Raw genomic sequence first — 17,842 nt, forward strand, 5'->3', positions numbered from 1 at the left:
CTGGATGCAGATGGGAAGGAGAGACGACCTTGATCTCATGACAGACTCTCAGGGAGGGACTTAGCTGAGCACCACCAAGCATCAGCACCCCAGCACCCACCCTATTTGTGGTTCTCAAGCTTCAGCACATCAGAATAAGGCCTAAAATAAATACACATCACTCCATTCTAAAAGTTCTGACTCCATAGATTTGGATAAGATTGAAGAATTTTTGTTTTTAAAAAGTTCCAACTTGATGCTGATGCCAGTGGTCCAAATGGTCTAGGGGTCATACTTTCGGAATCACTGCATTACACCTATATTTGTTTACCTAAATAAAAGCTTATTAATTTTCCATGGCATACATTATTACACTTGTATTAGTATATCCTTAGCATTTTATGCCTATAGCTCATCTTTTTATTGAGAGTATTAGGTTGTTATGGGGCGGGGGTGGATAGTTATGCCCAGGAAATATTCATAGCATTGAACTGATTTATATTTATGCTTTGTAAGGGTATGCATGATTTTGTGATATATTTGTGAATTTACTAGAGTTGCAGGGTGAAGGATTCTTGAAACCTCCTAGGTTAAACAGAAGAGTTACAGAATTGTAATCTGATTGAAAAGATGAAACAATCTTTTCTGGCTTCATGTTTTAAAAATATAGGTCATTGTGACTTAATAAATTTTACATTTTCTACAAATATTTTGGTTACTTTCTTACACATAGATTTATCTTTTTTCCAAAAATAATATTTTAACATGAAATACAAAGTAAATTTTATGACACATTTCTTACTTTCTATTTCTTAATGTCTTTCATACTTGACTGTTTTTGTTTTTATCCTTTCTACATTCTTTAAAAAGTAAGACACTATAAGGCCTACAGTACAATAGTCTAGTATTAATACATGATGTAGACTTTAGACCTTTGTATGATGTATGTATATACACAAAAAAAAATCTCTACATATAAAGATATAGTTGAAAATAAATAGACACATATTTTTGCTATGACAAAGAAATTCATCAAATATTCAGAAAACCTCCTGGTTTTTCAAAGATTCTTACCTAAAAGCCTGTAATTGTTCATAACCTTTATTTTATTCCATTCACAAATTTCATAAATATTTTCTGTGGATAATTAGAAATATGATAAAGTGTAATTTAACAAATTACAGCGCTCATAAGCCTAGACTTAAGTATTCCATTTGAAATTTTGGTGATTTTTCTTTTTTTGCTTTTTGTGTGTGGTGTGTCACTGGGAATCTGCTCCATATCCAGGTTCATATCCTACTTTCGTCATTTCATTAATTATTATTTGAGAGCTTGTGAAAACTACATGAGAGTTCAACTAAAACTACGGCATAACTTATTTTACTATTTTTGAAACACTTGGGATTTTTTTTCAAAGACTATTAAGTTTGGGAGATTATGTGAAAGAATTTTAATGATGCTTAGAGTTTGAGTAAAAATGGTGTTTCAGCCTCTAATTCCTAGCGTTGACCTGATTTCTGTTCATTGTGTTCTGAAAGGTACAATCTATGCTTCATTTCACACCGTATTAAATAATACTAGGAAAAAGATGTTAGAATCTGGCATTCTTGAATGAAAAAAAAAAAAAAGAATGATTGCTAACATAGCTACATGTAAATGATCCTCTGTTAGACCTGAGAATTTTTTTTAAAGGTTTTTGAGTTGTTTTTCATATGATCAGCTAATGAATTCAGCACAACTTCCCCAACCCCAACCTTTTTCTCCTGTTTAGCATTTTCCACTTTTTTACTCTGTGATGAACAAGCCCTCCCTGGTTAATTATGTATATATTTAGCTACTGCATGTGTTGGGCTTATTATTGTCATCTAATTAGATGTAACTTGAACTGCTTGCTTCTAGAAAAATCATTAAAAATTCTTTCCTAATGACCTGGAGATGACAAAATGTCTGTAAAGTGTGAAGAAGCAGACAAGCACAGGAACATCGCTCTTAAAGCGTGTTAATCCAGATGCCGCAATCATCTAATTAAACAATATTTTGCTGTCATTAACATTTTCACCAAGGAATTGCAGTTATAATTTCTTTGTCAGCTGTCTCTAGATCACTTTACCTTCAAAACTAAAGTGCCATATAAAAACATTAAATTGGATGGTTTAATTAAAAAAATTCTTTTTTTAAATGAAGAAACATATCCAGTGTTTCAGAGATCTCATTTTCTGTGCTTCACTTTTATTGTTTGAGTAGATTAGTGTCACAGGCTTGCAAAATTTAATATTCATCTTCTACGATAAATCCTTAAGTATAGTTAGCACAAAATATGTTATATATATTCTGCATTTACCACGACTGAAATGGAAAAAGACCCTACCAATAACAGCACAAATTTATTTATTAAATTTCAACTCTCCCCCCGAAAAAAAATTTAAAGTAATTGGTAAATAAATATCTAGGTGTGCCAGAACCTAACAGATGTTACTTGGGAAATATTTCACTTTTTTGGATAATTTGATAAATGGATTGTTTTTCATTTCATAAAGGTGTTCAGTAAATAATTAAAGGAATAAAGCTAATTCATCAAAACTTATGAATGCAGAATCCCAAAATACCACTTAATCATTCCTTTTCTTCTGTGTGACATTAAATACATTGTGCATTTTTTAAATTCAAATCGAAAGTTATCTTGACTATCCATGTTGCAAGAGTTTTTGTGGAAATTTTTATTAAAAACAGGTTTTAATGCCATTCTATTTACTTATAAAGTTTAATGTATTTACTAGAACTTAAATAGTGCTATAAAGCTCTCCTAATTTAAATATTACTACATTTTCCTAAACATTTTGTCAAAGACCCCTCCAAAGATTATTAAAAGTGACTTATAAAAAAAAAATGTAGGACACATAGACAGTCCTAAGCTATGATTATTAGCGTCAACCATTTTGGCTATATGTATGTGTGTTTTAGAAATGTTGTTTTCTTTTCTTGGTGTTTTTTTCCAAAATTAGTATCATCATGGTTATCTATTTTCCTACTATTGACATTTATATAAACAGTTAAATACTGAGTTAATGTAAATTGGTTTTTAATTATTTTAACAAACATTCCTTAGTAAGTTATAAAACGTTATCAAAATATTCTTAAGAAATTGTGAAAACTAATTTCTATCTATCATTTTCACTTATATAAATAATATATATTTTATGTATGGTATCAACATTATTCTAGAAAATAACACAAATACTAGAAGACCTACTTTTTATTAAATTTATAGATTTTTAAGTGGAACAGTTCCCCAGAAAATAGCCAAGTACTAAATTTGCCTTAGATCCATTTAGAATCCCAAAAATAGCTCTTCCTGGTCAATCTATACTCTTTGGATATATACACATATATAAATAAATGCTGAGAATGATCATGTGTTCTAGATTAGATATAGATATAGATACATATTACCTTTCAGTAATGAATATTAAATTTTAGAATTATATAGCTTCTATTTTATAGTAATTTAAATCTTTTGTACAAAAAAAATTCTGTTTACTCATTAGTATTATTTTTCATGATAGGTTTATAAACTTAGAATAGGTTCATTCATTGGTTGATCCAAACAGCTGCAAACATTTTCTTCTAGTTAAATGTACATATTGACAATGGTCCTCTCTCACTGTACTTTTGTGCCTTTGCATAATCCTTATTCTCTAAAACGAACGTTCTACAATTCTCTTTCTTAGCTTTTTTGTTCACAAAGGATTTTTATGATTGTTCACCAAAATATTTTGTTCACAAAAAGGATCTTCTCCAGTGAAATTTTGTTGTACCTTATTTCTTTGCTAATGAGTCTTTTAATTTCCTCTGGTCATATATTACTTCAGTACCAGTTAATTACGGGAACCAGTAATGAGAACTGCTAAACTTTCCACATTCCCACTATACCACAGTATCCTACCTAAAATATTTAAATTTTTCTACCAAAACAGACAACCCAGTAGTCCAGCAGTTCTTCACTGAAGTTAAACAATGTAATATCAAAAAAAATTAATTAACTTAAAGTAGGGGGTGTTTGATATTTGTCTCTGTACTTTTTTGTCCTAGATTCAGGGCACTACTGTTCATTGCTAGATTCTCTCTATTGACTCTTTTTTTTTTCTTCATACTTTATTTCATACACTTTTTTCTCTTGAAAAAAACTTAATACTTGACTCTTGATAAAAACTTAGTACTCTGTGTACTGGGAATATAACTTCAGATACATGTTCATTACAGCAGGTAATGAGCTACCACATAAGCTGCCTGTAGTGTGCAGGTCAGCAGGGTGGCCTCCCTCATGACACCAGCAGGGTGCCTGACTGACAGTGTTTTGCTTCTAAGGCAACATTATCTTTTTAACATGTAGGCAGCAAAGACATGGAGGTGCATGTGGGAAGTTTCAGTGGGCCATGCTTGGAGGTGTCACATATCACCTCTGTGCACATCCTATAGGTTGAAACAAAGTCCTGCAGCCAGAGCTCTTTGTAACAGAGGTTAGACCAGGAAGAAGAAAATCAATCTGATAAACAGCCAGCAGTCTCAAATGTAAATCACAATCTTCCATTACAAATAGTAATTCTAGTTACTCTTTTTAAAAGTATCCAGAGAACTCATTTGAAATACATTGAGTGCTTTTGATTAAACACAGAGTTCAGTAAACAACTTTAAATTTGAAAATCAGTAGTTGTCTTATTATAAGGACAGAAACTATTTCAAATCAATTAGTATATACAAATTTTTATTTCTCTTTTTCTTCACTAGGACGGACATATAATGATCTGAACCAATATCCTGTGTTTCCATGGGTGTTAACAAACTATGAATCAGAAGAATTGGACCTGACTCTTCCAGGAAATTTCAGGGATCTATCAAAGGTAACTTTTAAATATATAGTAGTCAGTTTTCTTCATAAGGCTGTAGTCTAAAGGATTTTGATCAAAGTGTGTATATCCAATTAACATTTCTAAGAAGGTAAACCTGGTTGTTTCCTCCTGTTGTAGTCAATGTCTAAGTCTCATCAATACGTAGCATAGGATTTAAACTACAAGGAGATAAATTAGTATTCTAATAGGCAAAATGAAATGGGTGTTTAAAAAGGAGCAAATGTAGCAAGAGATTTCTTAGAAATGACAACGCAAAACATGATGTCAAATTATAGGTGATAAGGCATGCTATCTTAACCATAAAATACATACACACTATTAAGCATTTTGTATTAAGGGGAATATTTAAAGAAAGTCAAGAGAGTTTATCAAGAGTCTGTTTAGATGCAAGAGAGAAGATATGATGCTCCTTGAGAATCTAAATTCTACATTTTATACACATCTTAGGGTGTCTAGTCTGTAATGGCTTTAGGACATGGACCAAGCCCAGAGGTTTATGTATTTTAAACACAGCCTATTCACTTTGACATTATTTCTATTTTCTACCAAACTTGATTGTCTGGTTAGCAGTCCACAGAAGGTTAAAAGGTTAAAAGAAGGTTTTGAGGGGCAGATTTAAGGGGCTTATAGACAGGGCCGCATAAGCCCTATGAATCAAGGAAATATCAATGTAAAAATAATCCCACAGATGTTTTTTTAACTTAGCATGCCTTCTCCTATGTCTTTTCTAGACCTATCCAAGCTGAAGTTCTGTATCCTGCTATGCTAGATGTGTGACCTAAAACCAATTTCTCTTAGCCCATATGTAAAAGGAGAATAATAATAATAATATAACACTTTTCTACCTCATATAGTTATTAAGGTCAAATGTCATGTCCATTTAAAGAATTTAACAGTACTTGATAAATAGAAACACTTCATGAATTGTAGTTATGATTATACATGGAATTTTTCTTAGCCTGCTTTTGAAGGTTGTTTAATAATGTTTTCGTATTCTCATATGTCATTCACTCTCTAGTTCTTTTTTGTGACTTCCTTATCAAATCTTAGTTACTATCTCACTTCTAATTTTAGTTATGATATTATAGGTTCCTAAGGGACCTAATAGTTCAGTTTGCCAACATCTTATTGAATTATATAGCTGGTTAAAAATTGCTAGCAATTGAATCTTAATATGCTGGCACATATAGCAGTTTTTCCATTGAGATTCAACAGAACAAAAATATTTAATATTCACCATATGTAAGTAATTATTCAAGTTCATGTAAACAGTAGCACAGTAATTCATAGGGCCTGCCATCTTATTATCTAAATAACACAAAATTAAATAATAAGGTACTATATTTTACAGAGAGATCTACACAAGTATTGGTAAATAGTGGTTAGGAATGAGAACACTGGAGCTAGACTGCCTGGGTTCAGATCCTAATTGTGCCACTTGTCAGATGTGGGGATTAGACAAAGTTATATACTTTATTGCTGCCTCAGTTTCTTCAGCTGTGTAATGGGGAACAATACTAGTAAAGTCAGTGTTAGAAGCTGATGCAGTAATAAGCATGGATAACTTGGAACAGCGCTCAGCACATCATTATTAGCTAGCGCTAATAATGGGAATTTAATTGTGAATCACAGACATAGGCCATATACTTGGAAATATCTTTCAAATAATGATGACAAATATTTGCTACTACTATTGTAATTAGTATGTTTGAATGATATGCATTTTGGACATGACTTCCAAGGTTGAAGTGTGATCTATGGGCATAAAGCACATCACATCAATATAAGAACTACTGTTAAAGTAGTTCTATTAATTGAACAGTTATTATATGTTAGGCCCTATAAAGTATGTGTGCATGTGTGTGTGCATATGTGTGTGTATGTGTGTGTGTAAGATATATTTAAGATGAAAATTTAGAATGTAGATTCTCGAGGAGCATGATAAATTGAGTTAAAATCTCATAAGCTGACCATTATTATGGCTATTTAAGATTCTTTTAACAGAGAAAGGTTCATGTGTTTTGAAATCAAATGAAATATCAGGGTGAAAAGAAATTTATAGACCAAAATTCTTTTCTTTTCTTTATTTATGTACTCGGTCATTTAGTCAACAAATATTTATCACACACTATGTTGAGAAGATGTACTTCTGGGTGGACGAGAGCATAGGAGTGAATAAAATAGTCACAGCTTTGTGGGGGGAGTTCAGTCCTGACAAAGGTGAGAACTTGGAGACTTAACAGAAACATGAGGCCAGCACTGGGGACCTGGGTGTGTTGGGGACTGTACCCACTGGAGAGTGCAGGTTCAACTACTCTGAGACATTTAGATTCACATATCCTTGAAATACTAACGCAGCCAAAGAAAATCTGGCACTCATTATGATTAATATGGATTATAAAAGACATTTTATAAAATGTTTGCTAGTAGTAACAGAATTTTAGTTTTTTCATAGAAAAGATGAGAAAATTTAATGAGGAAGTCACTATTTCTAAAGCAACTGGAGGATGTAACATTCTTCAAGTTTCTTAGACTGATTTGTTTAATATATATTTTCATTGGCAGAGCATTTCCTTTTGTGACTCACACTTGCCCTTCCTATTTTACATAGTGAATGTAAATTAGGCAAGGTGAATACAAACTATACTTGTGCAATCATGGGGCACTTCATGTTGTGAGCAGTTGAATTAGAAGATAGATAGCTTTTTTTCAATTCCTCAACATTCCATGCTTTAGCAATTTGTTCTTTATTTTCTGTCACACTAACATGATGGGAAAGTGTTAGCAAATTAAAGCCTCTTGATATGTTAATAAATTACTCTTTCATTGTTCCCATGCTTCATTGAATTACTTAATAGGAACTTCTTACAAATGGTCTAGAAACCCAAGACTATCCTGTATAAAAACCATTAATAAACAAGATTTTAATGTATGAAAATATATCTTATTATAATGCCTAATGGGAAAATGACATTTGAAGCATAATAATATAATTGGAAGGAAAACCTGTTGTGGTGCAGTATTACTGTAGTTAAGAGATGCCTACTAAGAAGACCTATTCTTGTAGACATTCAGTACTGCAGATGGAAAATTTATTGGAGAATTTGTCACTTTTTTAAAAGCTCAAAAAAAGAACAAGAATAATTGAATATTATTGACCAAGAATATTCTAAAAGATTTTTAACAACAAAAGTAGTTGTTTCTAAAGCTTAAGTTCATTAGCTTCATGGTAAATTTATTTGATTTCACTTAATATCAATACATTATAACGATATATGTGTAATAAGCAATCTGTTGCCTGTTGGTTTTTTCTGCTCCTAAACAATGAACTTTCTTCAGGATTGGTCCTATTAGCACTACTAGTTCCTTTTATGTAATATCTATGTATTTACAAATATATACATAATTAATTTGCTATCCCCTTCATCATAGAAGACAATTGGAAATACTAGTCTAAATAATAATTTCTACCATGGAATAATTCTAGAATTTGTTTCAATAAACATTTGGGACTCCAAATAATTTTTAGATTCTTTATCACATGAATAATTTCAAAACTATAAAATGTACAGCCATAAAATTAATATTTTTTAATACTACCCCAGTGTTACACTGGCTTTATGAAATTCTCTGTTGTATCAGTTCAGAAACTTGAATGAAGTTTTAGAAAACTCAGCTCAAATTGGTTTGAACAAGAAATCACTGTTACTGGTTTCTACAACTGGAAAATTGAGAAAGTTTGGTTTTCAGCAAGATTCACTGCAGTGATCCAGATAATACCTCCAAGGACCTTGTTCTTTCCATTGCTCTTCTCTGACTTCAGCCATTCTGGACCATATACTCAACTTCCACTGATAGCCCCTAGTAGTTCCAGACACTCTTTTTAGTAGCAAAATGACTGCAGTAGTTTTCTACCTCACATCATATCATCCAAAGGAAAGAGGGAATTATACCACATAGCTAGAAGACAATGAAACTTTTCTTTCTCAGAAATCACAGAAAATGTCTTCTGTCCTATTGGTGGCTATTTAAGAGGGATGAGGTGTGCTGTGAAAATGGAGTATCATTTCCTGTGATTGGAGCCAGAGATAGAGTCAGGATCTGACTATCTGCCTATCCACAGATGATGGGGCGATAGATAAGCAGAGGAAATTTGGACTCCTATTTCCAAAGGAAAGGGAGCTAATTCATGTTTGACAAATAACTTTCTATTATAAAGTATAATTTAAAATGTATCTGAGAGTTTCTTCTTCATGACTTCTATGATAAAGAGGATAGCAAATTAATTACATATTTGTACATACATAACTATTACATAAAAGGAACTAATAGGTGCTAATAGGACAAGAAATAGTCATTGTTTAGGAGCAGGAAAAAAAATAGGCAACAGATTGCTTATTACACATATATCGTTATAATGTATTGACATTAAGTGAAGTCAAATAAATTTACAATGAAACTTAAGCTTTAAAGCCCCTCAATTTTCTGGGACATCTTTCTACTTTGCCCTTAATTTTATGTACATAGTTTTGGGGTTTTATTCTGTTTTGTTTCATCTGTGGTGTCAGAGGTCAAACACAGAGCTTTGTGCATGCCAAGTAAGTGTTCTTCCACTGAACTATGTTCCCAGCATGAGGTACCTAGTTTTATGTTCATTTTCTCTCTGTGTTAGTCAGATTTCCATCACTATGAAAATATACCTGAGAAAAATCAATTTAATAAAGGAAAAGGTTATTTTGTCTCACAGTTTTAGTCCATGGTTACTGGGCCTTGTTGCTTTGGGCCTGTGATGACACAGTAGTACATCATGGCAGGGCACCAGATGGAGGAAGACTCTTTACCTCACAAGAAATCAGGATACAAGGAGAGGGGGAGCAAGAAATTTGGTCCCAATATCTCCTTCAAGGACACACCCCAATAATCTAATTAAGTTCATCTGAAGATGTGATTTATCTTCCCATAGCTGACAAAGGTCCATAATTCAACAATTATGTACATTCATTTCATACTTCTCCAAAACATTTTGACAGTGTTGACAAAACTGTCATTTTCTGTTGTGTTTTTATGTAGCATTCTAATATATAACAAAGGCATATAAAAAAAAGATTAACAACTATTTTTATAGGATTCTGCAGACATAAACAACAAATGAGAAACACAGTAAATAAAAGTAATGTCTCTACATGAGACATACCTTCCCTGAGGCACTGGTAGCACAGACAGGATAATGATGTGAGCTGGAGCTGATTTTCTTGCTCTTTCCAAATCCACACAACAGCCAGGTACATAGCACTCAGTTCTCATTTCCATAGGAAATGGAATCTCTAGAGTGTCTGCTCGCATCACTGGTGCTCAGAAAGTTTAATTCTGGAATTATCAAACCTTTTCCATTTTTCTTTCTTTATATTGGTATTAAAATTGAGAATCAGGAAAAAACCCTGAGAGATTAGAAATTGAACATGGAAAAAATGTGGTTTGCTCCAGTGTTTTTGGTCACATATTATACAAACTTCACAAGTTTTCTAAGTTCTCTGTACTTCTGTTTCCTCTTCTTTAAAATGAACATGATAATTCTTACATAATAGGGGTGTTGATGGAATTCAGCACATTAATGTAGGTAAGGCATCTGACCTAATGCCTCACACACAAGTGGCATTAGAGGAGTAGTAGCTACAAAGCGAACTTTAATACTTGTCAGTTGAGGTTTCACCAAATTTGGTATGATTGAAAAAAAAATGTAATGAAAGATTGTTTGATTCACCTGATATATTTTCATTCAACAAAGTAAAAAGCAATGCCATTTAATAAAACATTTTATGTAATAAGTAATTCTGTTTAATCATTTTAAGTTGTCAAATCATCAAAGTTATCAGAACAGTGAAGTTAAATGCCTATTGAAACTTGAGATCCACATTCATTTGGACAGAAATATTTTATATTTATAATATTATTACTCTTTCCCTGGGTCACTTTTTTATCAATTAAAAGGAACCAAAACAAAAAACATTTTATCAATAAGATTTATTAGACATCTCATTTGATTAGACATTACAGGTTCCAGGTTTACTTATTACAAGTTGAGGTTACAGGTTATATGTATTGTTTGACATGATGGACAGCAAATAAAACAATCTGTTATGAGCTATACTTTCAATACCAACATATAGTGAATATAGAGATTTTCCAAAAAAATTATGCAGATATTCCTTATGGAGATATGACCTTGTAGTGAAATCTGTTTTAAAACATGACATGTGCTTGTGCTTCAGTTATTTACATATACTCATATGAACTTGACTCTGAAATTATAGTGGCTACATGACTTTGACATGAAGCACAGTCTCTGCTCATTAAAGTGTAAATGGAATTTCCTATTTCCCAGTCATGCCCTCTGATAAATGAAATAGTTTCATCACAAAACCAAGTCTTGCTAATATTGACATGAGCATAAGACATCACACACCCACACCCATTCTTTGAGTGGAAAAAATATATTTTGTTAACACAGGAGTTGTTTGACTGACAGATGATGATAAGCATAACCATTTTCCCAAATTATTATGCCACTTAAAAAAGGAAGTGATAATGCCTCGAGGCTTTGAAATGTGATAATGCAAATGGATGCACTGAAGTGTGAATACTATTCAACAGTCTACCCTTGATAGTGCCAAATTTCTACCACATAGAGAAGAGTCTAGGTTGTTAAGGTAGGAAATGCACAACTTGGAAATCTAAGGCAAGTTTCTGTAATTATTTTATCTCTTTTTCCATATAAGTTAACAATGTCTGAAATTAAATCAGGTTTATTTACTTTAGTATATAATCTAGCTACCACTTAATTTTCAATAATAAAGCATGAAATGTGGGAAAAATTACTGTGTTAGTAGCCACTGTTATATCAAAACTATTAAAATAAGTGAATGTGTAAATTTAATTATATACCATTTGCCAAAATGTCTCTTGCCAAATTTGAAATGTGTTTTTACACATAAGTTAAATACCTACTTAACATACACCCAACACTATTCTCAAACTTGTGTGTGTTAGGCTTGCTTACATGGCAGTGCTGAATGAGTAGTGCTATTTTAAATACAAGATATTGATTGACAGTGTTTGGATTCTTTAAAACTAATGGTGTAATCATTTATTTAAATTAATAATTTGTTTCATTCATTCATTCTTTCAATGATTGCCAACTGACTTTCTGCCGGTCATCAGTGATACAAAGACAGTAAGATTTGGTCGATACTATTAAGAGCGTACAGTTAATTTTAGTTTACCCAGTGGCATATTATGGTGTTTTCCTTCTAAATGAAAGGAAGGAAGAACCAAGAAAAGTGCAGACAAAAAGTATGATTCATATAGACATTGTGATAACCATAAATACTGAGGTGTGTGTTTGTTTATATTTCCACTGTTGCATGTTGGGAACATATATGAATATATATTATACAGAACTTCCAAGCCAATCTCAGGCTTTGTCTGCTTATGCTACATGTCTTCCTACCCTCTTTTTTTTTGTTCCTTCCCATTGAACCACTTGCCCTGTCCTTTCAGAAAAAAAGCGGGGGGTCGAGGGCGCAACATTAGCTAGGGCTTGTCCTTCTTTAAAATTTTTAAGCTGTTGTTAAAGAAGAAACTAGCAACAGTAGGAGTACGCTCCAGTGCATGAATTTGAGAGATACTTCCTCTGGAAAAGAGAGCCTTCTTCACACATGTTCATTTCATCAACCTCTGTCACATCTATATGTAACATTTACCATAATCATGGCAAAACTGGACCAAATTCAGCCTCATTTAACCTTTCCTTCCAGCTAAAATAGAATATTAAATAGCTGGAAGTGATCTTGAAACTGACTTGTAGCCTCATAATTATCCTTCTACTTACTTAATCATTGGAAAATTAATGGAATGGACACAGATTTAAGATACACTGTGTATGCAAACACATTGCTCTTTCACTAAGGTATTTATGAATTTTCTTAGAAATTATCATAGGATAATGATAACAATTATGGCCAATATTCAGCATGTACTTATTACATGCCAGGCATTGTCCTAAGCATCTGACATAGATTTTCTTGTTTTACCCTCACAACTCCATGAATTGCACTGGTATTTTGTTTTATTTGTCATCTATTATTTCTCTTCAATCAGTAAGTAGAATATACTAAAAATAAAAACTAAACATATTAATTTATCTTGTACATGTCCTCCACCCTTCCTAAGTGCTCTGGCAGTTTTATAAAGTACAAAAAAAAAAAAGAAAAGCTCTTTTTAATATTCTACAGGAGAGACATCTTGTAAAATATTCTTCACAATGCATGTTTGTTTCAGATATGAGCAAAGAACACAGAAGAAATGCAGTAAATGAGGCACTCCACTGCCCCTGAGCTTTCAGTTCTATGTGGGAATAAGATGCCTGTGAATGTACTAATGGGTTTTGCTAATCAAAAGGCAGCTTTAAACCAAAGATTATTTTGCTTCATAATACAGTCAGTTGGGTAATTCTTTCCTGTTAAAAAGTTTAAGAGGAAATATACCCAGTTATAGCCAGCAAAATATCAATCTTAACACTTCCTTTTATTGATGCTCCATTACTTTAGGTTCTGTTTCTTAATAAGCAAATTAATAGTGTATGTAAAATTGCAAAGGGGAGATTTAATCTACTTAAGAGAACACAATTTTCACATGTTTTAGAAACACAAGTTTTCAAATTAATCATTTTAAAGCATTCTTATGTATAAGAACAACCCAAATTTGGCAGCATGGAAAGAACTTAGTTTGATTTACTTTTTTGCTTAATATTGACTTGCTGAAAGGAGAGATCATGTAAGGTATCCTGAAGAATTTCTTGCCTTCTGGATTTGTCTTTTTCCCCTCATGTTGTCATTTAACTTATTTTAATTGGTAGGGTTTTGATATATGCTTATTCAAATATAAGTAAAGATTGATAATGAGTTTATTGCTTTCTATTCGAAACATAAAGTTATTATAATTGACTAAATTTATTAAACTTAAAATATTCACATTTGAAAGATATTTCTAGGTCATATATTGGAAAGCCATCTAAACTTTTATGCCAGGGAAGAACCAAATGCTTCATCAAATAGTAAAACAGGAGTGGAAAGAGAATATCAAAAGTCAACATCATGTCTGCTCCCTAGAAGCAATTTATGGTTTCATATACATTCTTCAAAAGCTTTCCTCTAGTATTTTAAGCAAAAAATATACTTCGTATACATTATGGAATTTTTAGAGAAACTCGAGTAATGTTTTGTGATCCTGTTTCCTGCGACTGGCTTTTTTCATTCCTAGCATGATTGGTAATTTAACATTATCTATAATGCATTCTCCACAAAACCCTGGAGTTAACTTTCTAAAATCTAACATGGATCTTGCTTTTCTCCCACTTTAAACCATTCGGTGACTTTCCACTGCACTTACCTTAAAATGTATTTCATCAACCTGGTCTACAAAGTCCTATGATTTTTTGTCTGTTCCTCAAACTTGTCATTCAAGGCCCCCTTAGAGCCTTGAAATAACTTTTGCTCTCTCTGGAATCATAATCTTACCCCTGAATTTCATACCTGGAATCTTCTTATCTTTTACACCTGAGCTCTATCATGCTAATCTGTTTTAATCCTCAGTAGAACACTTACAGCTGATATTTTCTTATTTACCTAATTGTTCACTTAGATTTCATCTGCCTCAGCCAATATACATATACATTTACACACCTAAAAATGCACACATACACATTTAAATGCAAGTTTTATGAACCAGGGACTTTTTTTTAACCTTACTCCAGGGTTTATAGTAATTTCTAATTCATAATAGATACCCAATATTTATTGAATGAATTGTTTTTTGAAATCAGCCTTTTAAATTGCTGCAAAATATATAGCAGTGGGTATATCATCATTCCTTTAACCAGTCCCTTATATTTAGACTATTTCCAGTTTTTTATCTTGTTTTGCCATTTCAAGCAATGGTATGAGAAATGTCCTTGCTCTGATTCTTCCCATATTATAAATCCCTCAAAGTTGAAATATTGTATCAAAAGTGCATGTATACAATATTTTTGTATAGTATAATATAATATTTTGTATAATATTACCAGTTTTCCCCACAAGAAACTTATACTCCTTTATATTTTTTCCAATAATATTGAGATACCACGTTTTCTTACACCTTGGCCAATCCAGAGTATTGTGAAACTTAATAATTTTTGGCAATCTAGTGAATAAAAACAGCTTTTGTTTGATTTTTCACATTCGCGTGTATAGTAATGACTTTGTATGTGTAACAGAAAGTCAACTTAAACTAACTTTAATTAAAAATACAAATTTTAACTAGTTCATAACTGAGAAATCTGGGGAATGTAGAATCCGGGAAACTGAATCTAAGAGTACTCCACAGTGTCCTGCCTATGCCCCATCTCTGCTACTTTTCTGCATTGGTTTTATTCTCTGGGCTTTCCATGTTGCAGAAGTGATGTCTCTTAACCCAAAAGACAGGGGGCTTCTCCCCCACACAGTTGCAGCCAAGGTTCATTGGATTGGCTTGAGTTATGTTCCCATTTCTGCACCAATTATAGTGGCCACATGAATAGAATATTCTGAATAACAGGTCTGAATCCCCTACCCACCCAGAAATTCAGCCCATGTGTACCAGGCAGACTAGAGGTAAAGAAGAAATGGTTCACAAAAGAAGGAGTAATGGATGCTAAGCAGGAAAAAAAAGATATTCATTACATTGTAGAGTTGGTACTGATTTTTCCTACTTATATTGGAAATTGTTATTTTTCTCTGAACTACTTATTCAAAATTGCTTGTTTATTTTGTTGTATTGTTGGTCAGTTTCTTAGTGGTTTTGTAAAAGCTCATTTTAGAGAAAAATTGCCCTTTATTCTATATACTAAAAATATTCTTTCTTTTGTTATTTGTCTTTTGATTTTTGATGAAAAATTCTGTCTAAATGTCTCACATGGATGTTTTATAAAATATTATATAATCTGTAATCAGTCTTCATTCATTTAGCATTTATTACTCACCTAAAAAAGAGCCAGGTACTGTATTAGGTGCTGAGAATTCAGAGATGAATGAGAGATAAGGCATTCCTTTTAAGTATTAGTCTTCTGGGTTAAAAAGGTTATAAACTTGCCTAACTATTACCAGATGGTGTCATGTAAGGCCTCACAGTTGAAATTTGAACTGCTTCCAAAAGAATGAGTCGAAGTTCCCTAGCCAGATAAGAAGGGAGACAGGGAATTTACTTGAGCACAGAATGATCTGCAGAAATGATTTCTACAATGTCAAAGCTAAGGATTTCCAGAGTGATATCATGTAGTTCACAACTGAAAAAATGAAAAAGGCAAGAATTCTTGAAGCTTTTTTTTTTTAGGATTTTCAAGCCTTTTATCATGATGAAAGATGATTTAGACATATTAGAAGCTCATATATGTTAAGAATGTTCGGATAACTAGAAGCTCTACCTAGAAGCCAAATAAATCACTCACTGTACCCAGTTTCCAGTTGTATCAAGCCTATATTTCCTGCTGATTCTGTAAAATGTATAGCCACTACTAGCAATGCAATATTGATTTAACTTAAGAAACAGTGTCCTCATCTAGGACATAGAATATTGAACTAGCAATCCTATAAGATTCTCTTCATTCCTGAAGCTTTATAGCAGATGAGGAGGAAAAAGATAGTTATGGAAGAAAATACAAATTATATTGATATAAATTTTATATTTAGTAATGAAAATGCAATCCAGTGGTATGGAAAGATTAGAGAACCAGGTACCTGGTTTTTTCCTCCTGAAAGTATATTCACAATGAATGCCTTACTGACCTCACTGAAGAAAATCAACCTAGAAAATGGATGTGAAGACAGTATCCTATACAAATATATAGTATCATTAGTAGTTGGAGCATCTATAGAGAGCTCTTCCCATATGATTAAAATTTTATTGCCATCCACATCATGAGCATTTCCAAAAATTATAATCTACTTTGCTACATTGACCATTCTTCAAATCAATCAACATTTATTTATTTAATTAAAATAGCTCTGTGCTCAGACTCTTTTCAAGAGTCCTTCTAGTGTCTCATGTAACACAATTTACCCAATATATTTTTTAATTTCTATAATTTTTGTTGGTCAGTTTTGCTTATTAAATTTATATATGCTTGCTCCCCCAAAAAAGAACTTGATATAACTTGGTAGGTTGTATAAGAGTGAAAAAATATTGATAGTTCAAGGCTAAAGGATCACAAAGGGAAAATAGAAAAAGGAAAACAAAGAAAAGGCTAGACTTAAATCTACCAAAACAATTCTCACCAGAACTCCTCAAATTATAATCTAAGGAACTCTTGTTCTATTTCATGTTTAACAGTTGTTATGAAAAGTTTATATGGCTTATGTAAAAACAAACAAATATAATAAAAGGAAACACTGGAGTTAACAAACTTCAACAAATCTATTCATGATAATATTTCTCAGAATGTTCACTAATGAAAGTCTTCACAACCATCTGTCAGGATTTTTGTTCCATATAATAAAATCACAGTTTTTTTCAGAAAAACAAAGGTTTGTTTTTTGTTTTATGATGTAAGTCTTAGATTTCTCACTTTAGTCTTAAAGAGGAAATTGGGGGGAAGAGTCGAGAAAATAGCATCTTTTTCTCAATAAAGATAACATGTTTAGCATAGACATAGTAATATTACACAAATAATTTCTCACAAATTTTACCAAAAAAATGTGAATTTTGTACATGAGTCATGCTTGATTCTTCCATGTTAAAAACAGTGCTCTTGGTCTGGGGTTGTAGCTCAGTGGTAGAGCACTTGCCTAGTATGTGTGAAGCACTGGGTTCAATTCTCAGCACCACATATAAACAAATAAAATAAAGGTCCATGGACAATTAAAAAAAAAACTAAAAAAATAATA

The 17,842-nt window shown here is 32.2% G+C and overlaps 1 protein-coding gene across 13 annotated transcripts in view; it reads left to right on the forward strand.

Annotated features, from left to right (window-relative positions):
- Nbea (neurobeachin) overlaps positions 1-17,842 on the forward strand; it is a 646,499-nt gene that overhangs the window by 546,040 nt on the left and 82,617 nt on the right. For all 13 annotated transcript variants that reach the window (XM_048800828.1, XM_048800832.1, XM_048800829.1 and 10 more), the window contains one exon: positions 4,765-4,877. In XM_048800828.1, the coding sequence (XP_048656785.1) occupies positions 4,765-4,877 (113 nt within the window). The remainder of the gene's footprint in view (positions 1-4,764; positions 4,878-17,842) is intronic.

Source organism: Marmota marmota, unplaced genomic scaffold (assembly GCF_001458135.2).
Source record: "Marmota marmota marmota unplaced genomic scaffold, marMar, whole genome shotgun sequence".
NCBI lineage: Eukaryota > Metazoa > Chordata > Mammalia > Rodentia > Sciuridae > Marmota > Marmota marmota.